This window comes from Plodia interpunctella, chromosome 21 (genome assembly GCF_027563975.2).
Source record: "Plodia interpunctella isolate USDA-ARS_2022_Savannah chromosome 21, ilPloInte3.2, whole genome shotgun sequence".
NCBI lineage: Eukaryota > Metazoa > Arthropoda > Insecta > Lepidoptera > Pyralidae > Plodia > Plodia interpunctella.
Window position 1 is genome coordinate 6546388 of NC_071314.1, and position 21906 is coordinate 6568293.

At 34.8% G+C, this 21906-nt stretch overlaps 4 protein-coding genes across 7 annotated transcripts; 2 read left to right on the forward strand and 2 right to left on the reverse strand.

Annotated features, from left to right (window-relative positions):
• Positions 1-22: 22 nt before the first annotated feature.
• Pglym78 (Phosphoglyceromutase 78) lies at positions 23-2486 on the reverse strand. Its single transcript, XM_053761233.1, has 5 exons — positions 2294-2486; positions 1898-2130; positions 1385-1576; positions 738-810; positions 23-471 (listed from the first exon to the last, which is right to left on the reverse strand). Exons 1-5 carry the CDS (start codon positions 2394-2396, stop codon positions 305-307), a joined length of 768 nt encoding a protein of 255 aa, XP_053617208.1. The 5' UTR covers positions 2397-2486; the 3' UTR covers positions 23-304.
• A 44-nt stretch (positions 2487-2530) lies between these two features.
• LOC128679169 (uncharacterized) lies at positions 2531-14629 on the forward strand. Of its 4 annotated transcripts, XM_053761224.2 has the most exons (8): positions 2563-2919; positions 3056-3105; positions 3207-3311; positions 3718-3906; positions 4384-4554; positions 5039-7446; positions 9036-9266; positions 11542-14629. In XM_053761224.2, exons 2-8 carry the CDS (start codon positions 3096-3098, stop codon positions 11575-11577), a joined length of 3150 nt encoding a protein of 1049 aa, XP_053617199.1. In that variant the 5' UTR covers positions 2563-2919; positions 3056-3095; the 3' UTR covers positions 11578-14629. The 4 variants fall into 4 exon arrangements, with proteins under 4 accessions (XP_053617200.1, XP_053617199.1, XP_053617198.1 ...); XM_053761225.2 differs by lacking the exon at positions 3056-3105 and having other exon boundaries at positions 2531-2666; XM_053761223.2 differs by lacking the exon at positions 3056-3105 and having other exon boundaries at positions 9036-9247; positions 11542-11722.
• Positions 14630-14667: 38 nt separating this feature from the next.
• Positions 14668-20262, reverse strand: LOC128679177 (uncharacterized). The gene is made up of 4 exons (XM_053761240.1): positions 19639-20262; positions 19287-19376; positions 18871-18977; positions 14668-18477 (listed from the first exon to the last, which is right to left on the reverse strand). The coding sequence occupies exons 1-4, from the start codon at positions 19840-19842 to the stop codon at positions 18399-18401; spliced, it is 480 nt and encodes a 159-aa protein (XP_053617215.1). The 5' UTR covers positions 19843-20262; the 3' UTR covers positions 14668-18398.
• Positions 20263-20537: 275 nt separating this feature from the next.
• Positions 20538-21906, forward strand: LOC128679175 (uncharacterized protein). The gene is made up of 3 exons (XM_053761237.2): positions 20538-20943; positions 21220-21483; positions 21762-21906. The coding sequence occupies exons 1-3, from the start codon at positions 20715-20717 to the stop codon at positions 21848-21850; spliced, it is 582 nt and encodes a 193-aa protein (XP_053617212.1). The 5' UTR covers positions 20538-20714; the 3' UTR covers positions 21851-21906.

The window sequence follows — 21906 nt, forward strand, 5'->3', positions numbered from 1 at the left end:
TTAAATAAATAATAAACAAATATAACTCAAATTATATTTTTATTATTCCACAAGCACAGTGCTACAATAAATAGCTATGATAACAGCTGTTGTTGACCCAGCGACGACATTAGAACATTTCTTAAGAAAAAACATATTTTTAGAAAAACATTGCACATTGATGTTATTTTATAGTCACGAATTTCTATAATTCGAGAAAATATTTAAATTTTGATAAAGTCTAACATTAACAATCTCAGAGACGCATTTCTCATAAATAAATAGATTACACTTATTACTCTATGGTTGTATGATTGTCTATGGTTTACTTGGCCTTGCCTTGTGCGGCGACAGCAGCCATGGCCTTCTTCACGGTTTCTTCGTCACCGAGAAAGACCATAGAGTCAACGGGCTTCAAGTTTTCATCAAGTTCATAGACAAATGGGATACCGGTTGGCAGGTTCAGCTCCATGATGGCAGCGTCACTGAGCCCTACAAATGTTGATTGCAAATATATATATATATATATATATTATAAAAATGTATGAATGTGCAATAAACTCAAAAACTACTGGACGGATTTTTGTACTGTTCACCAATAGACAGTGTGATTTCTGGGGAAGGTTAGGTTTATAGTTTAAAATATACCTTGTTACAGCAATTAAATTATGAATATTGAAATATAAAACACGATAAAAATTGAGTTAGTGTTGAATAAATCTGAAGGGAATATCATATTTGTGAGTTCAAAACCTTACCATCTAAATGCTTGACGATGCCCCTGAGACTGTTACCGTGAGCGGCAATGATTATTCTCTGGCCTTCTTTGATCTGTAAATGATTAAATAACTTTATTCTATTCTTACATATTAATATCCAAAACAATAGAAAAACACACCTATCACTTATTTACAATTTAATTAGCTTTTGCCATGGCTTCGCTCTCGTGAATTTCTTTACGACAGTGAAACTGACATGATTTTCATACAAAATTTCACCCCCCAAAAGTCATCTGGACATTGATTTTCGAGAAAAAAAAGTAGGCTATATTTGAACAGAGGTCTTTAACTAAATGGTGTGCATTTAGTTAAAGACCCCTGTTCAAATATAGCCTACTATTTATCATATTTTTTCTCGAAAATCAATGTCTGACTTATGGGGGGTGAAATTTTGTAAATTGCACACATTTATCTAAGCAAAAGCAAATTCTTTCTCTCTATTGTAGTAGAAAGCCTTATTATGACAACAAATGTTTTATATGAAAATATACTTCAGATACATATTGAAGATAGAATATTGAAATTTTTCACAGCGATTACCACCTTTTGTGCATATAATTTCAGTTTTAAGATTGTAACTTATATTTTTATTATATGCAATAAAGGGCTACTTTATTGTATTGTACCTGTGGCACAATGACTTCATTCCAGTATGGCAGTGTCCTTTCAATTGTCAGTTTCAAGCTCTCATACATGGGGAACTCTTCAGGTTTTGGGTCACTAGCATAGCGGGGGTCCTTTACAATGGTTTCATAATAGGGGTGATCCTTCTCCATGGGTGGTGGAGGTATGTCGAAGCTTCTGCGCCAGATTTGAACCTATAATGGTTAAAATATGTTACTTATTGCATATAGTTGTGTCAAGAGATGCATGTATGTTTAGCCTTTGCTTCCAGAATATCTTCTATATATCCCTTCAATGCTGGTGATAATAAAAACAAATTAAACAACAATAGGATTGCAGTCAGATCGGACCGCGTGGGAATTGATAGGATTCCTCTATATACTACCTATCCTCATTATTTTGTGCATTTTGCTAGGTGCTTACTTATATAAATATTAAGATATAAATTACAGTTTTAAGAACATATTAGACACAATCTCATTGCATCAGCGTAATTTGTACCAATAAATAAATACCTGTTGTTCACCATATCTGGCAGCAGTTTCGGCTTTGTTAAGGCCAGTAAGTCCACCATAGTGCCTCTCGTTTAGGCGCCAAGTTTTGTTTGTGGGCAATTCAGTTTGGCCGATCTCTTGAAGTACGGTGTTCAGTGTGATTTGAGCTCTCTTCAGGACTGATGTATGTGCGACGTCGAACTGATAGCCTTCAGCTTTCAAGGCCTTGCCTGCAGCTACTGCCTCCTCACGACCTATAGGTATTATTTATGGGTTAGTTTATAAAAAATATTTTTAAATCACGTAGTTTACAAGAAGATATCTCTACCACCATCCTCTACATAACTAGCTTACTGGCTAAAAAATGTCAAGCTGATTGTAAAAACTACAGGAAGTTTCACTCATCACATCACCCACCTTTAGGACTAAGATCGGCGTCGAACCAGCCGCAGAACAAATTTTTCTGGTTCCACTCGCTTTCGCCATGGCGAATCATAACAATTTTGTACTTTCCTGGCATTTTTCGACTGAAATTAGTACAAGTTTAATAAAAACCCGGCTCAAACAAATGACCTTCTCGTTCTTCAAATCTGACAGAAACAACCTATTTGACCTTTTCAGTGTAGCCAGCTGAATAAAATCTTCACCTAAGCGCCATTACGCCAAAAAAAGGTAGTACTTATACCGTTGTTCCTACTGAGATAGAAAATATATTGTCTTGTCTATGACTGACTGAACTGAGTTTGTAACATCGCCGAATTTTCAATTGGTTTATTTCAGGTTGTTTGAAGTAGGTATAATTTAAACAAATCCCAATTAGTGATTAATTTTAATTTTTGACAATGATGAGTGGTTAGCTTTTATTGGTATGAATTTGAGTGAAATATGCTAGGTGGTAGGTACTTTCAAGAAAACACAAAAAATGGCTCCTAAGAAAAATGCGACTAAAAATGATATAGTTCCCAAGGGGAGGCCTCCAAAATCAAAAGAAAAACCCATACTGAAAATTCCAACTGTTGTCAAGATCAAGTTTCCTTTAAAAAGTAAGTTTAAAATTGCAAGCCTGGCAGGAATTGTCATGATCGAACCACGAATTTTATTTATTTTGGGCGCAAATAAGCATTTGCAATACTTTCGCTCAAAATAAATTAATATATCATATATATTACATTTTTGTAGTCTGTTTGCTGGCATGACACGGATACCATATCATTGAAGCATGTCAAGGTGTGAGTTACTACACTTGATATTTGTTTATATTGTTATTGCTACCTGTGTCTGCAGGTTATGCATTAATGATTCTGTCACATTGTGTATGTAAATTTTGCAGATCTGAGCAGAATAGTCCAGAATGTCAAGTCTCCAAACCCTGATTTACTGAATAAAAGGGCCAAAGACTTGACTCCAAATGATAAACTCGAGTTAACAAATAGAGGTAAGTAGTAATTCAACATTTGCTTATGCGAATGCTGATGTGCATGTGCGAATGCAAATGTTTAGTTAAAACTTAAAAAATAACTATAAAACATAATCATAATATTTTTATTAGTACTAGCCTTAAATTAGGTACCTAATTACATATTATCTTAGACAGAAGACCTATTAGATAGTTTAGCTCAAATAAGACTTAAGAACTCACTAGGCCATAACTACTTGGCGACCCCACATCACATGGCTCATAACTCTCATAACATTCACATTCGCAAGAGAATATCTATGCAAATGTATGACGCAAATCATTTGCGTAGTCTAATGAGAACGTTCGTAACATCCCTAGTTTTAAATATTTTAAAATTCTGGTAGTAAAAGTGAAGATTTCTAATATAAACCAATTTGTACAGTGGCTAGAGCCCAATTAAGCAAGTCTGACTGTATTGTCTTCATGCCACAACCGGAAACTGGTAATGAGATCAGATCAGTAGTGAAAAAACGGGGAAAGAAAAAGAAAGTTGAAGAAAAGGCAAGTACTTCAACAGAAGCATGTACAAATCATGAACCTGAGTCATTGGAACCTATTTGCATCAATAAAGGTACGCAAATATTTTATATCTAGCACTAAGTAATAGACATGTGGACCTCCACACGGACAAGAAAAGTATGTATAAGACAAATTGTAGATGATTGTTATCACTGCACTTTTGTCTAAAAGTGCAGTAAATAACTTCAATACACACATGCATCAGCTAATTTGCTGTTACTTTGTAAAATATAAATAAATAATAAATAAATATATTAGGATAAATCACACAGATTGAGCTAGCTCCAAAGTAAGTTAGAGACTTGTGTTATGAGATACTAACTCAAAGATACTATATTTTATAACAAATACATATATAGATAAACATCCAAGACCCGGGCCAATCAGAAAAAGATCATTTTCCATCATAACCCGACCGGAGATCGAACCTGGGACCTCTCGGTTCAGAGGCAAGCACTTTACCACCAAATAAATAAAAACTAGGAAGTTTATACCATCTGAACATTAAATATAATTTCATTATTTACAGAGGGAAATTTGCAAACACCAAAGAGGAAAAGGGTTCGTAAAACTCTGATTAAACCGGTCAATAAAGTACCAGCGAATGAAGAAAACAATATGACAGAGGAAATTGATACAAACCCCACAGCTAAAGTTTCAAGAGCACCTTTAAAGAGAAAGCTAGTCAATCCTAAGGATGGTATGTTTATTTTTATTATCTACTTAGATAATTAAACGTAGGTCTAGCCTTATGCTTATAATTACTAGACTTAAGCTTAGCCTTTATCATCCTGGCAAGACCTTTGCGAAGCCGATCAAATTAAATGTTGGTGTAGCCTCACTACCCTTGAAGATAGACGTCTTCAAGATCTTTTCTGTATAGGCTACACCTAGTTTGGTTACACCATTTGAGACTTATTAGGTCTTGTCGCAGTTCAGGATTTAGCCATGACATGAAATGTTTAGCAGTATAGCAAACTAATTGACATTTATTAGAAAAATACAATATTCAGAAAAAAGGTGACATTGTTTACAAATAAATATGTATTTTAAATGTAATGTAATGTATTTTAAAATCAGTTTACAACAGATTAAAACAAATATGAGTATAGATATCAGTATTGTTTTTTTTTTGTTATGATGTGTAATATAATACCTTTTATTTTAAGCATTTATGTTTTTAGGAAACAAGAACCCACCTAAAAAGAAGTGGATGCAGACCAAAATACCAGAAATGAAGATACTCGTCAGACGCAACTCGAAAGTGAACTCTGACATGTCGCGAACCGTTACAATCGAGAAACCAAAGATTGTAAGAAGACAAGGAAGACCAGAAAGAGGTAAGAAAAACGTCGAAAAAATAGTAGAACCTGTGCAAGAACTACAATCTACCATTACACAATCTGTACATGATCTCAATCATACAATAAAAAAGGAGGATGATGATGATATCACAAAAAATGCCAATGCAATAGACTCGCGTAAAACTTCTATCAACTCGGAATTGTCTTGGACTAAAGATATATCTGATTCGAGTAATACAACCTCCTTGACAGCTGTGACATCATCAGATTTTGTGCTAATCGATAGAAAACTGCCGGAAATAAATCTGACTAAAATAAACCTCAATGATTACATAAACGGTTCCAAAGATTGTAAACCACAAATTCCAGAGGTGACACCAAAAGCCCCAGAGGTAACGCCTCAAACTTCAGAGTTTACGCCCAGAACCCCAAGCGACTCGTCGTCATCATCCTCAGACAGTGACAGCTCTGATTCTGAGAGTAACAAGGACACAGATATAGGCAGTACACATTCCCTAAATTTGAGCATGTCGTCTGAATCTCATAGGTCCCCCATAATCACTCAGAAAAATATCAATATGAACTCTATGCACAGCACTGTAACTAAAATTAGCAAAGCATTAGACAAATTGTCTATGAGTTTAAAGAAAATTGACCTGGAAATGATTAATTGGGTTGGTTATCAGAATGAAGACATCAATATCAATGGCAAGAAAGTAAGGGATAAAATATGTCAAAACTTAAAAGAAGAAAGTAATATTATCGTGCAGTGTCGACATATTAATAAACTTTTGACAGATAAAGAAGAAATAAATAGTGAAACAAATGTTACAGAAAACTTAGAAAGCAAAAATAATGAAACTTTTGTTAAACCCACTGATGTTGTGCCAAAAACTCTTAACAAGTCTAGTGACCAATCTACTAGTCTTGACAAAGGCAATCATAGCAGAGATCATGTTGATTTCAATGATGGCAAGTGTGAATTAAATGATAATTTGACTTCAAATAACGTCCTTTATTCTCCATTTGATCAATTCGACGACGAAGATGCCTTGTCACTTTATGCAGAGAGTATAGGTTTTGAATCTCATCGAAACAGCACTTCGTCCCCACCTGGTTTCAATCCGGAAATAGAAGAGTACATCCCACAACCTGTAGCTAAAATTGTGCCTAATAACACAATTATATATAACCCCACTAAAATTCCTAATGCTCAAATATCCACGGGAACAGTTCAAAATGTAAAACCAGTCACTACTGTATGTGAGAAACAAAATGCTGATTCCACATCAGTTGTCAGAGACGGTCGGTATATCAATGATCGGATAGAAGGCATTGAAAAATTACCTGAACCTACGATTGTTAGGAAATTATATACTCAAGCTAAAACGGGGCCTTGTTTATTGGCAACCATATTCAAACCAGCGCCAGGTATTAAAAGTGTTGTCTTCAAAGGAATGTGTTTCTTCCATTTGATTGGAAGTTGTAAGAACCAATCACGATGTCGATTCCCACATGTCGAACCTGCCCCTTTAGATATAACTGCGAAATTGGTCAGATTGAGCGAAGACTTTTTTATACACGAATACATGTTGCTGAAGTGTTGGCCGGGCTTGCGAAGGAAGTTTGGCATGTGCTTTGTAGACGAATGCAAGCGACGAGATCTGACCAGGTTGCTGGTGGAAATGGCCATAGATTTCGTAATGAAAGCGAATATTAACTCTCACGAAGACGCCGCGCTTAAAGTGCACGTGCTAGAAGAGGTTTTGTTGTACTTAAACAATATAGATCTTGCTACGTGTGAGGATCTCCTCAAATACGTGATACAGGGCAAAGAGTTGTGCGTTTTGTTCATGGAGACCATAGCTAACACGCAGAACTTTTCGAGATTCAAGCCGGTGTTTATAAAACTGGTAGAGTTTATGATAAAGAATGAGAGGCTTTTTAATGCCCAAGTTGCTTCGCATATTTTGGAGAGGGTGGCGATACTGCCGTTCAATGATTCATTGGCTTGGGCGTTGATAAGTATAATAAAGCATACGGAGGCTGTGATATTTAAGAATTCGATGATGGGTCAGTTTGAGAAGCAGTTGTCTTCGAACGAGGGCCTGCAGCGGGAGTTTTTGTCGGTGAAAGAGATGGCTGGATGCAATCAACTGGTCGTGAACCAAGTGTACAACTCTGTCGGGCCTGTGAGACAGGAAATGGACAGGCCAATGACCAGTCCCCTGTATCCTGACGGGGTGCAGAGATATACCTCTCCGGATACAACGCATTTGGATGGGATGGTGAGTTTTTTTTTTCAACTTTTGCAAAAGCTAATATCTCATTTTCATTACGACACTAGAGCGGCGTAAAATGTTTTGCAAACAACAGAAAAATTCACGTGTTAAATATCAAATTATAATAATATAATAATAATAACAACAAAACGCTGCCTGGTAGTGGCGAAGAGGCAGCGTTGCTTCGAGCACAAATCTGCATAGAAGTTAACTTATAAAAACTCGCACTATGGTCTCTTGATCGTCATTCTAAAGGTGCATTTACACCATGCGACTTAATGCTCATTCTATCCCCATTCTGACTGTCCATAGCTTGTGGCCAAGCATTGGAAACGCCAGAGTTGAAAATGGGTGTAAATAAGCTATAATAATAAAAAAATCTGATGCCACTTCTTTAAAAAAATATATTCTTTGAGACACTATGCAAAACAGGTTACAGCCATTACATTACAATTAAGAATTGTAATTATCTTTATTTCTGTTACTTTGCCATCAATCAGTAATTACATACTAGCATTTGCCCGCAGCTTCGCCCCCGTAATTTTCCCATAGGAACAATTAATTTTCCGGGATGAAAGGTACCCTATGTCCTTCTCCACACTTCAAACTAATACTAAAAAAAATATGTAAAAACTCAAGAAGATTGGTTGAGTATATAGAGCGTGAAGAGGTAACAAAAACCAAACTTATTTTCGCATTTATAATATTAGTTAGGATAAGCATAAAACACGTCCACTTTGCACGTTCTTTGTCAATAAAACAAACTTACTACTTTAGGATCTATTATACTAGGCTTATGTGTCTCGTAAGTTTGTATTTCGGCTTACGACTAAAGACAGGTAAAGGAATAGTGAGCAGTCCCAGAAGTGGGACACTGGGACAGGATATTTGGACACCACAAACATTACAGCCCTTTCGATTAGATGTTCCTATGCAATATTTTTTAGATGTCTATATAATATAGCTGCTACATTCTGTGCTTAAAAAATAAATTGTTTTATTATTAATTTTTATTTATTATTTACAAGCGGGCCGTCCGGCCCGCAAAAATTCGTACAGTCAACTGCATAGCAAGTTACCCTGAATGGACTTCTGTGCTGTGGCGATAGCGGCTATTTCAATTTGCAATGAATTTCTACAATATAATAATATATTCATATGATCAACGGCGGGCTTATTGCTAAGCAAATTTTAAGATCCACATTTTTTTATTAACGAAAGAAAATGCTGCGGTGAAGTTTGTTGCGCCGCTTCTTCTTCACCTGCGCTTTGGAAGTCGGCACTAGACTTAGTTTTAAGTAGATGTCTTATAGCCTGTCAAGAAAGTGAAGATTACAAATGAGGTCGCTGTCTCTTCTTTGCTGGCAACACTGAGTGTTAATAAACCAATCTTGACCATTCGCTTTGGTATTGCCATGACAAAAAATGTAGTTCGTTAAAATCATTATTCTTCACTTTTTGACGGACTGTAAATTGATTAGAAATTCTGGAAATTGAATAGAAATTTGAATCTCAGCCTCATCCATCGACATTGTCTTCACATACTGGACAATATATTTTTCATTATTCAATTTTATTATTATTATTTTTCCTAGAACAAACCACCAGACGAACAGGCAATAACGAGGAGTGTAAACTTCGATCGAACGTTCCAGAATTTTAGCTCGTCATCTTCAGATGGCACAGAGGAATATCCTAGAGCGCCCAAGCCGAATTCTCTATTCAATTCGTGGAGACATAAGACCATTTTCAACAAGTTCTCACCTCAGGAATTCTCGCACAAGAGAAGGATGGATCGGCAAGTGACGTATGAAAATAGCCCTCCCGTATGTATATGTGTTTAGTTCCAGGGCGTTTTGACAATACGCGTGTATTTCATTAGCTCCTTTATAAGGGTATAAATCAGGGATGTTACGAATATTCGCAATCGCATACGTGAATTATTCGCATCAATTTAAACATTCGCATTATAATAGGGTAGATGACATAGTCAGAAAATTGTAAAAAATATGCATGCTCTTGATAAAACAGATATATTAAGATCATTGTGATATTTTCTTAGACTGTAACAATGTTGCTGGATTCTTATACGAAGATTAAAATTGGTTGGAAAATCCATTAAAAAAATAAAAAAATATATGGAAATAAACTGAAATCATCGTAAAAAATTTAAAACAAACCTTATGAAGAAGCCATTACGCATAAACGCAATATTTAAGATAGCTGTTGAACAAACATAGCTTTTTTTCGCTAAGATATTTAGTACTTATCATTGACGTTATGCACATTAAAGTATCATATAGTATGGAGCGCTTGGACGAGTCCAAAAATGTGTGATTTTATTTTTTTCATACCATTGAACGTATTGTCATTGTCTCAGTATTTTCACGTGCGTTTCTAATGAGGACCTTCGTATAGTCGTCGAGATTAATTTTAATTATCATCGACCCCATAAAGCGAATGTTATCCATGCAAAAAATGGACGTAGTCTCAAGTACTCTACTACTACTTCAACATTAAGCTTTATATATCCAATGGGTCTTCTTTCTAATATATTATGTATTTAAGTACCTAATTTAAGCCTAATACTAGAAAAATTTTGATCATTTTTAAGTGTTAACTGAACATTCGCACCGGGGACATTTGCGTGCGATTTTGATTCGCGAATGAAAATATGACATTCGTAACAACCCTGGTAGAAATATATGTTATCTATTTATCTGTATGAACTAACACTGGCTATTAGCGAATTTCTGTAATATCGACGTAAATAATACTAGCGCGCCTCATCATTAACCTCTATTCTTGTAACCCGATACCAATATGGCGCTACATTACTTGGTGGCGGGGCTCCGACGGGCGACCGGCGCCGTATCGTCTCTTATTACAGCACTTAATTGCGAGCGTTTTTTTCAAACATAATTTTAGTTATGATACTTAAGCTTTTAGGAACCGTTTCACCACTTTCTGAATAAAATATAATCTCACAGATAAAACGTAACAGCTAGAGACTAGGCCTATCCAGCACATGTGAAACACAATTTTTAACGCTATCTGTTCGATATGTTATACATAGACTCTCTCTCTCATCTGAGCGTTTTCCCGGTTCCTTCCTCAGCCGTTGAGCGTCGGAGCCCAGGGTCCGCTTTCCTACCTTTTCGTCTCCAGTTCGCACGGTCATCAGCATTCCTAATTGTCGTACCATTTGTACGCATATCCTCCTTGACGACCGAAGCCATAATTTCATAAGTTTTCCTCTTCTGCCACGGCCAGACGGGAGCGACATAGATAGACATTTTTTCTCTAAGTTATTTAAAAAATGTTACACAAACACACTTTATTAGCAAGTGGTGGAACAGGCCCTGCCGGTCGTTCTGTAAATGATACTGAAACTCGTTGATACATAGTTTTCTATTTTTGTCTAAATATTAGCAACTGTGTACCTATTGGTGAAGTGTACTTATATGTGAAGCGGTGGTGGTGTAATGGTTAAGACGCCCCCTTGTGGATCGATTCCAGGTTCGAATCTTACTCGTGCCACATGAGTTTGTATACCAATCTGACTCATGTATAGTAGTTTTCATCGGAAGCAAGTGTGCTTCCGATGAAGGAAAACATCGTGAGGAAACCTGCACACTGGTTGATTATTAACTTGTGTCTGAAATGGAGAAGGCAATGGCAAACCACTCCATTAATAATGCCAAGAAAGTTGTTGTGTGTGTTTCATTTCACGTAATGACCACGACCCTCAGCCATGAGGAATACGACTATGAAGATGTATCTATTGTCATAGGTACATCGATTTTCCCCATAATGTAACCCGTTCTTGTCGGTGGAGCAGACCCCATTTCCATTTATCTATTACCGAAAAAAAAATTATAATAAATTAATAATGTTGCGTTTTCGGTGTATGCTTGAAATTATCGTCTAAAAGACGATAATTTCAATGTTATAAATCTATCCAGGAATTTCCTAATAGGCGCACGAAAATACTCCGAAATGATTCCAGTAATTTCTGGTACGCCAGTGTTTTCTTCGCGCTCGCCTTGGCCCAGTATTTATTGCGCTTATATATTTCGAATGCAATATTTTTTGTTTCAGAAATTCCCAAGGCGACAGGGGCCAGATTTCTTTTAGCATATAAGTACTCTTACGACTGTAGACTTAAGATTGTAATGTTCCCGCTGAGTGTACTCATAAGGCGGTTTCTTTTAAGTTTTATGTTGATTTGGTCGACAATTTTCATTGTTCGCTCAGGAGTACAAAATATTAGTTTTACTAAAGCCAAGTAAAGTCGACATTTTGACAATGTAAGGGCAGCTGTTTTACTGAAAGACTATTTTAAGCAGTTGGTTGCGACATGCGTTGTATGACAATGTAGGCAAATTTACCTAGAAAATTACATTTGAAAATATAAAATTTTAATCGCCGGGTAATATTGCTTTGCATTTTGTAACAACTCAGTCCATTTCATACTAAATCTGTGGTATTTTCAGGGAGTTTGTGAGAAATTTTGTAAAGTGAAATAATTTGTAACATACTTGAATCTTCATAACTTTAATTTTTAAGTGTGTAGTACATTGTATGTGTGAAGCGGCAGTAGTCCTGTAGTTAAGTCAACCCTCCATAGGAATGCTATTGCTGCCTAGGCTGTGTGTCCCCTAGTCGCCTCGTACGACATCCGCGGGACAATCTTATTCAACCCACATTAGTTTGTATACCAATCTGACTCAATTAGTATTTGATTACTTGCTTCCGGTGAAGATCATCGTGAGGAAACCTGCAATCTGATAGACTAGGCACTTTATTCACAAACGTATGTACGTCTACAGTCACTAGTTGACGGTATCTGTAAGTCATGTCAGATGCCTTTAGGCGACTTCAATTGGATCTGACAGCAATGTTCACAATAGTAACATATGCGATAAAAATAAGTATATCTTAGGCATTTTACATGACTGGCGTCCCGCAACTATATACATTTGTATAAATGTAAATAAAACTATAACAACGTAACATTTTAATTATATATTAGTCTGACATGACGAGTATAATCAAGGCTATAGTATAATATTGCCTTGATTAGGATTTAAATATATTTTACATAAATATATTGTGAATACAAACAGAAAATGATAAAAGAAAATATTACTAATTCAACGACATATCTCATATATCTCGGAGCGTTTAGACAGGTGCCACAGTACTGATTAATAAATTAATAATATTTGCCTTTAAAAGTACAACAATACAAGCGTTATTTGCACGCACAATACACAGATCTTTATTTTATATACATACAGCATACATTTTTAATTATGCCAAAAAATAAAATGGGGCTAATATGTGCATAGTCAAAACATAAAAAATGAAAATCCAAATTTTATCCAAAAAAATCTATATAATACTAGAGTGTGCCACCTGACTACCCACTACGCTTCATAGTAAAGGTAGGTTCAGTGCAGCTGTTCACAGTTCACACAAAACCAATTTTAATTGATAAATCCTGGCAATTCTTTTTTTATTTTTTGCCTATGCTAGATAATTTCACGCAAGAGCGAGAGTACACGATAAACTATGAATTGGAGTTTCAAACTACGTCCATAAATTCATTCATATTTTGGGATAAACGCAAACCTCAATAACTTTGGTGTTAAACGATAATATAAAATTTTGATTACTCACAGGTCTTTAATATGAAGCCTTTAATTTCTTTGGCATAATTAAAAATTTATGATGTATAGATGCGGTCCGCGCCTCCACCCGCGGCAAAAAGAACTTCACACATAAATCATCTCAATCCGTCGGTCTGTTTTGACGTAAAAGTCAAACGTGTGTTTCAGATTTATCATGATAGTCAAGTTGAATATTAGTTGACAAGCTCCTAAGACGTTTTAAATTTATTCACCTTATCCAATCACGTCACGTATTCGCGTTATTCAATAATTATGTATAATTTGTTAAGTTTCAGCTTGTAAGCTATGTGTTAGGTGGTTCGCAGTGTTTCGACTGCTGCGGCCGCGCTGTCATTACGATCCGTGAATTTTCTTGAGAAAGGAATCATTTCCAAATAAAACATATTTCATAAAATTGACATTACTACAGTACTAGTGATTTTAAAGTCAGATGGTAAAACGAATTCTCGTCGTTGTTAAAATTTTAAAAATTGTAATGACAGCCTGGCCGCAGCGTTCGAAACGCTCTGTGAACCACTCTTTAAGTCATGTTGTTGAATTGTAAAATATATTATTTTATTAAAGGCGTTTGTTGTTAAGAATAGTTTATCAAATGTAGTGAATATACTAATGTGTGTTCTTATATATTGTAATGTAAATTATATATTATGCCAGCTCCACTGCCTGTCGTCGAACTCGGACATGCCGACGCGAATGGGCAGTTAGTATGAGTGCTTTTATTTACTGCAATCAAAAACCAGCAATGTATACCGAACCGCCAAAGTGTTCGTAATGTTTGATTTCTGAACAAATGTTATATATTTGAATCTAGAATTGCATAGCTTTAAATGAAGGCATTTTTTTTTTTATTTTCTATCAAGGACAATATCAGTGATAAAGATTGTTACCTATAAATAATATAAGAGCCAAGCAGTCTTGCGCCTGAATTTGCTTAGCAATTTTTGAGAAATAAAAGTAAATGATGAAAGATAAATGAGTGAAGATATATTACATTCGGATACATATTTACCTGAATTTTAGAGGGCGAAGTGCGCGTTTGCGCTATCGAGTCGATTCGAAGTGAGTTGCAACGCACCAATCACTTTGCGTTGTGGTTGTTGATGCGTCACAATGGCTCACTGTGATTGGTTAGTTGATTCGAATTTCGAATCGACTCGATGGTGAGATGTCAATAGCGAAGTCATACTGCGCACACAGATATTGGCTATTATGGAAAACACTAATGTGAGCTAATTTTGTTTTTATAATAATATTTTAAGAAGTTGCTTCCATAATGATTTGTTAGCCAAACACAATAGTATATATGTATCCTTAAAGTGAGAATACAACTGCCAATCTTACTTTTGCCTCAAACCATATTCTTAGTTTATGCTAGAAATAGGTACAAGTCTAAAATTATAAGTATTTTTTTCAACAGTCATTTCGTTGGTTAAGTTTTTGTTATCAAAGAAAACATTGTCACAGTTCAACTTGTAATAAAAATATAAATAGTACCTGTTTTTTATTTATTTTATGGTGAAATGAAACGGGGTTTTGTAAAAAAAAAAGTATATTGTATTTAATGTTTACTACATTGTAGATAGGTATAATACAGATATTCATAAAAAAAGAAACAAACCATAAAATATTGAGCCTCATATAAAAATTAAAATTTAAGATACCCCTGATTGCGAAGTTGCTAGCATCCTCTCATTTCATAGAAAACTGACATCCCAAACGGGTGAACACTTCAAAACATTGCTTTATTATATTATTAAATTATCTTTCAAATAAAAAAGTAGATCAAAATCAGAAAAAGGTTCAGCCGCTTGGCCGCTACGATGCCATGGACAGACATACACGGACACGTTAAACTTAACTGTCGTCGGGGATTAATAAGTATGTGTACAGTCCTTTAACTATAAGCTACATTTCGATGAAACTAGAAAGGGATGCAGATATACAAAAGAGTGAGTAGGCGCTTTTAGAGGAAATTCTGATTACAATTAATTTTAAATTAAATAGTTTTTCAAAACTAGTACGAAATAATAAAAGAACTGTCAACGTTTATTCCCGAAAGTGGATAATTTTCCTTTTTACATATATTTGTAATTTTATTTTCAGAATGATTAGAAAATCTAAGACATGATGTATATTGATTACTGATAAATCAGTCTTGCATTTATTGAATTCCTACAAATAATAAATAGCTATACAAAATATTGACGCTACTGTTGTAGCATCCCAAGCGGCGAGATACCTTTGAATACTGTCGATTTTTCTCAACAGATATAACACTTATTTTTTGCTAAATAAAGAAGACCTTTATTACAGAGTGTTGCAGTTTTCAATAGGTACTATAGTACCTATAGTATATATATATATATATTTTTCGAACATTTTGATATTACCGAGAATTTTCGTTCGATTTTACTTTAAAAAATGTTCAGGAACTATCAAGAAAACATTCGAGAACATAATTTGTCATTTTCTCTTTTTCTAGCAATGTGCTCTAGACATAGATATCTCGCCACTCGTTTACATAAAATAATTCTTAAAAACCTAAAAAAAGATACACTATTTCAATACATCAGGCATCTTACACCTACGCATTAGCGGACTACATATTGTCATAGCGAAGCGTATTACAATACTACTTTACCAAAACGGTCTCCATACATTTTGACGTTTTAATACTGGATATGATCATAATACCTACATGATTTTTTAAAATTAAATACGAAAGTAAGTAAAAAATCCTTGCAACATATAAACTTCCCACACGTAAAAGCTTTGTATATTTCATTACTCAAAATATAATCCCATACGATCCAAAAAATTACCATAATGTAATAAAATATCAGTGTTAGATTTTCCGTTATTGTTCAAAAAACTACCATAGATGGGTTTGCTCCCAGTAATTTCCAAAAAAGTCGGGAGCAAGCCGATGGGTTTGCGCCGGATTCTTGTGGACTGTACTGGGCGGAAGAACATCTCGCGAAAGTTACGTTCCAATTAAAAAAAGAAATACACGACACTTAGCAAGATGGAATACCTGATTATTAATACTATAATGTCAAAAGTATATTAAAATTATTACATAATATCATTCTTTACTTTATAAGCGTAATACAAGTTTAAAGGCTAGTTTAGCTGAAAACTTAATAATAATCGTATAGTACTAAAAAAAATAGCCATATTTTTAGACGCTGTTGTTCCACTAGAGATGTGCAATGAAATTGTCTACTAATAGGATTTTAATACATATACCGACTCTATTTAAAAAAAATTCCTTCTAAGTTTTTGTCATTGTAATACGTGAAATATAATACCGTAAAACTTTTTTGTGGTTTTGCCATTGCCTTCAACACTTTACGGCCCACACTAGTTAAGCACAAGCTTGTATCGCGGGCCCAATGGACACAGGAACGAGCACAATACAAACGCAGACATATTATATGACAGTGATCATAAATGGAAATTTGCCTGCTAAATTAAATTCAAACCAGGACAAAATGTGAAAGTTAATCCTATTGGCCCATATTTACATCTCACGTCTCTATTGGAACAAATGCCAAACTTTTTAAACCGTTTTGTTATTCATAATTCATATAAATACGAGATTCCTTCAATACAATGGTGTATAATAACCTATCTACTTTCATTGAATATTAGACTATGCATTTTTTAAAGTAGCGTTAATCGAATTTTATTGCCAAAGCTTCATGAATCTATTTCGGTGTTTTAAGCTAAAATATGTTTTGTGACTTTATAATATTTGAGATTGCCAGAAAGTGACAAAACATATTTTAGTTTCTTTATGAATAACAGGTCCTACGAATAATTCAAGTGACAAAAATACAATCCCAAGTTATTTTGCACAATTAGAATGTTAAACGCATTATCAAAATTAAGAGCTCTTTTCGAAGACTTGCTTTTTTGTAAGTACTAAATAACATAATAACAATAAATAAATTATTTAAAATGAATTTATTTATTATTATTACGAGAACAATTTTAATTATTTCATCGTATGTTTAAAAGCAATGTTACAGTCAACAGCACATCAAGTTACCCTGAATGAAATAAATAAATATAATAGCGGCGAGTTTGCAATTAATTTAGGTAGGTTGATGTGCTGTTGACTGTACATGCGGTAGACCAAACGTTGTGTTTGAAACCATGGTACAAGTTGAACGAGGGACAAATTTGGTACAAATAAATAATTTGGTTTAAATAAATAGTTATTCATACATAAAAATACATTTTGAAAATGCGCAGTCTGATATCCTACATCAGCCTCAATAAACAGTCGAGCCGCCGCGGCAGAAGCGATTCGCGATAAATGTCACTCACATATAGCACCATTATCGTAGTCTAACTTGGGAGAAAAATATGGCGAAGTCAAAAAGTATATAAATGATATGCCGTTACTCATAAAAATTATAAAGCTTACTTTAATCTACAGTATGTTTTGTCTCTTTCTGTCAATTCCACGTAGTAGACTTTTTTATTAATTATCAATTGGCAAAGGCTTTAGCAATTAATAATTAATAAAAAAAGTTAAAGTATAGTTTAGGCTTAATTATGTTTTATCGCTACGTGGAATTGACATACTTTAGATTAAAGTATGCTTTATCATTTTTATGAATAACGGTATATTATTTATTTACTTTGACTTCGCCATATTTCGCGCCATTTCTTTATTTCTTCATTAATAAGTCGTGTTTTGCGCTTTTAATTAAAGGTAAGAAATGGTGAATATCTTTCCACCAAGTTCCACTTTCCGATCAATTCAAAGCATCTTATATAAGCGGTGGGTTACATATAGAGACGATTTCAGCAACATTACTTTGGCTTAGAAATTCTTATTTACTTGCAGTCATTTAAATTGTTTATTTTATCAGTCCACACTGAGCCAATGAACGTGTTGATATCTCTTTTTATCATTACGGTGCTAAAAAGAGATAAAAATACATTCGTAGTTCGTTTGTGGACGATTAGATGACGTTTGAGCTTTTATTCTTACACTAATTTTTACTCCTTTTCGTAAATTAAATCATTGGGTTGATTATCGCTTGCTTAAGAAATTACAAAATAAAGACCGACACATGATGAGGGGCAAACAATATTGCTGTAGTGTTTCTGCGTGTGGGCGAAAAGAAAGATGTCTACAGTTTTCTCTACCAATAATGTTGCAACAGCTGCAAGTAAAAAGGCTTTCTAAAGTTTGGTAAGGTTTGAAAAAATTCACCTCAACATAAGTACATCGAATTCAGCTCGTCAGTGGAAAAGCGCGCGCGGGCGCTTCTTAGCGAGAAGATGCCAGGGCTGCGAACCTTTACGACGCTTCGGGGACAGGCTGGAAACAGGTACATAATTATTATTATTTTTACAAAATAGTCGATTATACACAAACTCTGTTCATAAAAAAGTTAAAACATACTTTAAGCTAAAATATGTTTTGTCACTATTGCACTTTAAAATATTTGAAAAGGCAAAACATATTTTAGCTTAGAACAAGCTTCAGTTACTGTGAAGAATTTTAATAAACGAGGCGTAACTATCGACACGGCGCTTACGAGGGAGGATAGTAGGTAGGTAGCTGAGGCAAAGTACCACAGTGAGGTTGTCGTTGCGTCACAATGGAGCACTGTGATTGGATCACTGCATATGTGGTCTATAGCTTTTTCTGTCTACATTTGGTACTAAATCTGGTTAATAAATATATGTGGTTGAAATAAATAGGTCTTACCCATGTTCCGGGGTGTCAGGCATGTACGGGGACATCCTGAAGTCACGGCTGTGCGGAGTCTCAATACCAAACGGGCTGTAGAGCTTCGCAGGACTCCTTCCTAGTATCTGCACGGGATACCGTCATTAAAAGTTTATTTTAGTTGAGCCTAATTAACAGACTTCTCTCCTATAGCTATATTTGGATATTAATTTTATTTCTTTCATTTGAGCATGTTCCCAGTTCAGTAGTTTCGGAGATTACCCGCCTCAAACATACAAAGTCATAAACTCACAAACTCTTATCTCTTTAAATAATAATAAATTGGTAAAAGCGTGGAGTTAATCATAAAACTGAATTAAATGCACTTGTGCTAATCTAGGTCATAAGCCTTTCATTATAATATTTTTAGGATGTAAATGAACAGTTATAATTGCCTTTTTCTTAGTAACAGGGGTGGATGGAGCGCGGCACGGGGACCCCAACTCTGCTAACCGATGTCTACGCCGACCACCTAGTCTGAAATGCTAATTGAAAAGAAACACATTTTTAATTTTAGCTGCAAGCTCTTACCTATGTAGTAAACCCTATAGAACAAAAACTAATTTCTATTTTTGGTAACTAAGTAATGTTCTCATTGTATCAACTGTGTAATTTGTCCATTTAATTTAATTATTTAAATTATTATTTATTCTAGAATCCATCTTTAGACTTACTTTAGTAAATAGATTTCGAAATCTATTCCCCTTTCGGCTAATACTTTATAACGTGGTAATAAAATATTCTTACCTGTGAAAGATTTCCAAATGTATTTCTGACACTTCTGAAGGTCCTAGAGATCTTCTCAGCGCCGGACTGCAAGGCACGTCGTGAATTGGCAAAAGATTTTGCCTTAAAAAGACTATTATTATAACAGCCATCAACATTTTTCAGACTATGAGATGGTGAATCGATACCGGCGTCCGATGCAAAAGGATCCTTCATTTTGGACATAAAGGACACAATACGTACTAAAACTCACTCAACACGCAGTAAACTATAAGTTTTACTATTTCAGTGAAAAATTGGCATAATAACCATTATATACAGCGTTTAACCAAAAGTTAAAAAATTAACCACTTCAATCGCTATAATCTAGCCTTTGTTCACCCGTTATTTTGTCGTTGTCGTTTGTCGTCCGCCGTCCCGTCAAATCAAAGTCAACAAACTCAAACCATAGTGTTGACGTTCGATAGTCGATTATCGAATGTTTGTTATAAATGATACTAAGCATCAATTTTATTGTTATTTTGCATTGCTCCAAAATGGTTTTAGATATTATAGCTGTATCTATCGCTACTGAGTCCTTTTTGATTGCAACTATCGCTAAGCCACAACCAAAACAAACTAACATGGAATTAGCAGATACTCCGGAAGTATATATTAAATCCATGCAAACTAATGACGTCATCGAAGACGCAGCGTTCGCCCGCCGCAAATGCAATTTTCATTTGGTTTAGGAATGATGTCAGCATACAACGGTTTAAAATTAGATTTCATTATTCTCTATAATAGGTAAATGATATCTACTTCTACTTAAATTATCCTCTTTTCTTTCTTTTATTACAACTGGCGTGGCGCGTGAGCGGCTTCGGCCGGTTGATAAGGCTAGGCACTCTGTAAAAAAATAACTGTCATTGACACCCTTTACCCTCAATGAAATAAAATTATTTTCCCGACCGAATTGATTGACCTATGAAAATAAATATTTTTAGGTTATGTGTACTCTACGCTCTCGTTATTAGAAGATATAATTGTAACTTAAAATGAAATACTAGCTACATTGGTTTAGTTAAATATAACTGTGTAATGATTCTCTTATAAATATGGCAGAATATAAACGACCTCCCGTGGACCCCAATTTAAAAGAATTCATGGAAAAAAATGACTACGATTCTCTTGCTAAATACTTGGTCGGGAACCACAGCAGATTTCGTGAGAATATTATAATTCCGAGGATTTTAGGACCTATTGTCATCAAAACAAATGAGGAGAAAATGATTGAAGCTACTGTTGAGAGTTGTCCGTTCAAATCATTGACTAGTTGTATCATTGGTAAGTTCACATCTATATATGCCCAGAATACAGGCTTTTGCCCATTATGGCAATGTCGTAGCATGGCAAAGTACATACTCATCCTATCGCCACACTGGTTGACCAACCAATGCCTGGCAGTTTTCACCAGCCATAGGTTCATTGAACTTTAAAAAAAAGTTTTTAAAACATGATTTGCACCATTCACACGTCAAGTAAAAATGTTTGACATAAAATGTGGGTGTCTATAGATAGAATTGAAAAAAAACTGCTAATATTTTTTTTTTACATTTTTAGGCTACGGTCTTGGGGCAGCTGTAGGGCTTTTCACATCATCCCTGATGCCCAATGTTACCGACACCAATGCTCCACAGACGCAAACTGCCAGAGAAATACTCCGGGAAATGAAAGGGGCCATGTTGAGTTATGCTAAGAATTTTGCCATCCTCGGAGCCGTTTTCTCAGGTGTTGAATGTTGTATAGAGTCAGCTAGGGGGAAGTCTGACTGGAAAAATGGTACATACGCTGGTGGTGTTACGGGTGGATTAATTGGATTAAGAGGTATGTAAAACATTATGGAATTGATATGCTCTATACTCAAAGAAGTCCACAATTTGATTTATTTTTCTCCACAATTGGCTTCTCAAGCAAATTAAGAAAATAACAAGTCTGTTGTTACAAAAAGATCAGTGTTTACAGAAATCTGAATCAGATATATATAAAAAAAATATACAGTTCTAATAGATTGAAGTGTTGAATATTGGTATAAGTATAATATAAGTAATTTATTAATATCTACATATAATAAACTTACAAATGTAATAACTATCTTTGTGCAGGTGGCTTGAAAGCTGGTATATTTGGAGCAGCAGGATTTGCAGCATTTTCAACAGTTATAGATTATTATATGCATCAGCGAGGATCCTAAAAGATTGTACACATAAAAATTATTGTTTAGTTATAATTAAATAGTTGTTTTCATTA

What these genes read in the sequence shown, in the direction of transcription:
- LOC128679177 (XM_053761240.1), bottom strand. Translation starts at nt 19,842, where the DNA reads ATGTCCAAAATGAAGGATCCTTTTGCATCGGACGCCGGTATCGATTCA. An exon ending in CCCCTGTTACTAAGAAAAAG is followed by an intron (nt 18,978 to 19,286) that starts GCAATTATAACT and finishes TATCCCGTGCAG; the next exon opens with ATACTAGGAAGGAGTCCTGC. An exon ending in CCTGACACCCCGGAACATGG is followed by an intron (nt 18,478 to 18,870) that starts GTAAGACCTATT and finishes ACCTGTTTCCAG; the next exon opens with CCTGTCCCCGAAGCGTCGTA.
- LOC128679175 (XM_053761237.2), top strand. Translation starts at nt 20,715, where the DNA reads ATGGCAGAATATAAACGACCTCCCGTGGACCCCAATTTAAAAGAATTC. An exon ending in ATTGACTAGTTGTATCATTG is followed by an intron (nt 20,944 to 21,219) that starts GTAAGTTCACAT and finishes TTACATTTTTAG; the next exon opens with GCTACGGTCTTGGGGCAGCT. An exon ending in TGGATTAATTGGATTAAGAG is followed by an intron (nt 21,484 to 21,761) that starts GTATGTAAAACA and finishes ATCTTTGTGCAG; the next exon opens with GTGGCTTGAAAGCTGGTATA.
- Pglym78 (XM_053761233.1), bottom strand. Translation starts at nt 2,396, where the DNA reads ATGCCAGGAAAGTACAAAATTGTTATGATTCGCCATGGCGAAAGCGAG. An exon ending in CCAGATATGGTGAACAACAG is followed by an intron (nt 1,577 to 1,897) that starts GTATTTATTTAT and finishes TAACCATTATAG; the next exon opens with GTTCAAATCTGGCGCAGAAG. An exon ending in CATCGTCAAGCATTTAGATG is followed by an intron (nt 472 to 737) that starts GTAAGGTTTTGA and finishes CAACATTTGTAG; the next exon opens with GGCTCAGTGACGCTGCCATC.
- LOC128679169 (XM_053761222.2), top strand. Translation starts at nt 2,799, where the DNA reads ATGGCTCCTAAGAAAAATGCGACTAAAAATGATATAGTTCCCAAGGGG. An exon ending in ACTCGAGTTAACAAATAGAG is followed by an intron (nt 3,312 to 3,717) that starts GTAAGTAGTAAT and finishes CAATTTGTACAG; the next exon opens with TGGCTAGAGCCCAATTAAGC. An exon ending in CGTATGAAAATAGCCCTCCC is followed by an intron (nt 9,267 to 11,541) that starts GTATGTATATGT and finishes TTTTTGTTTCAG; the next exon opens with AAATTCCCAAGGCGACAGGG.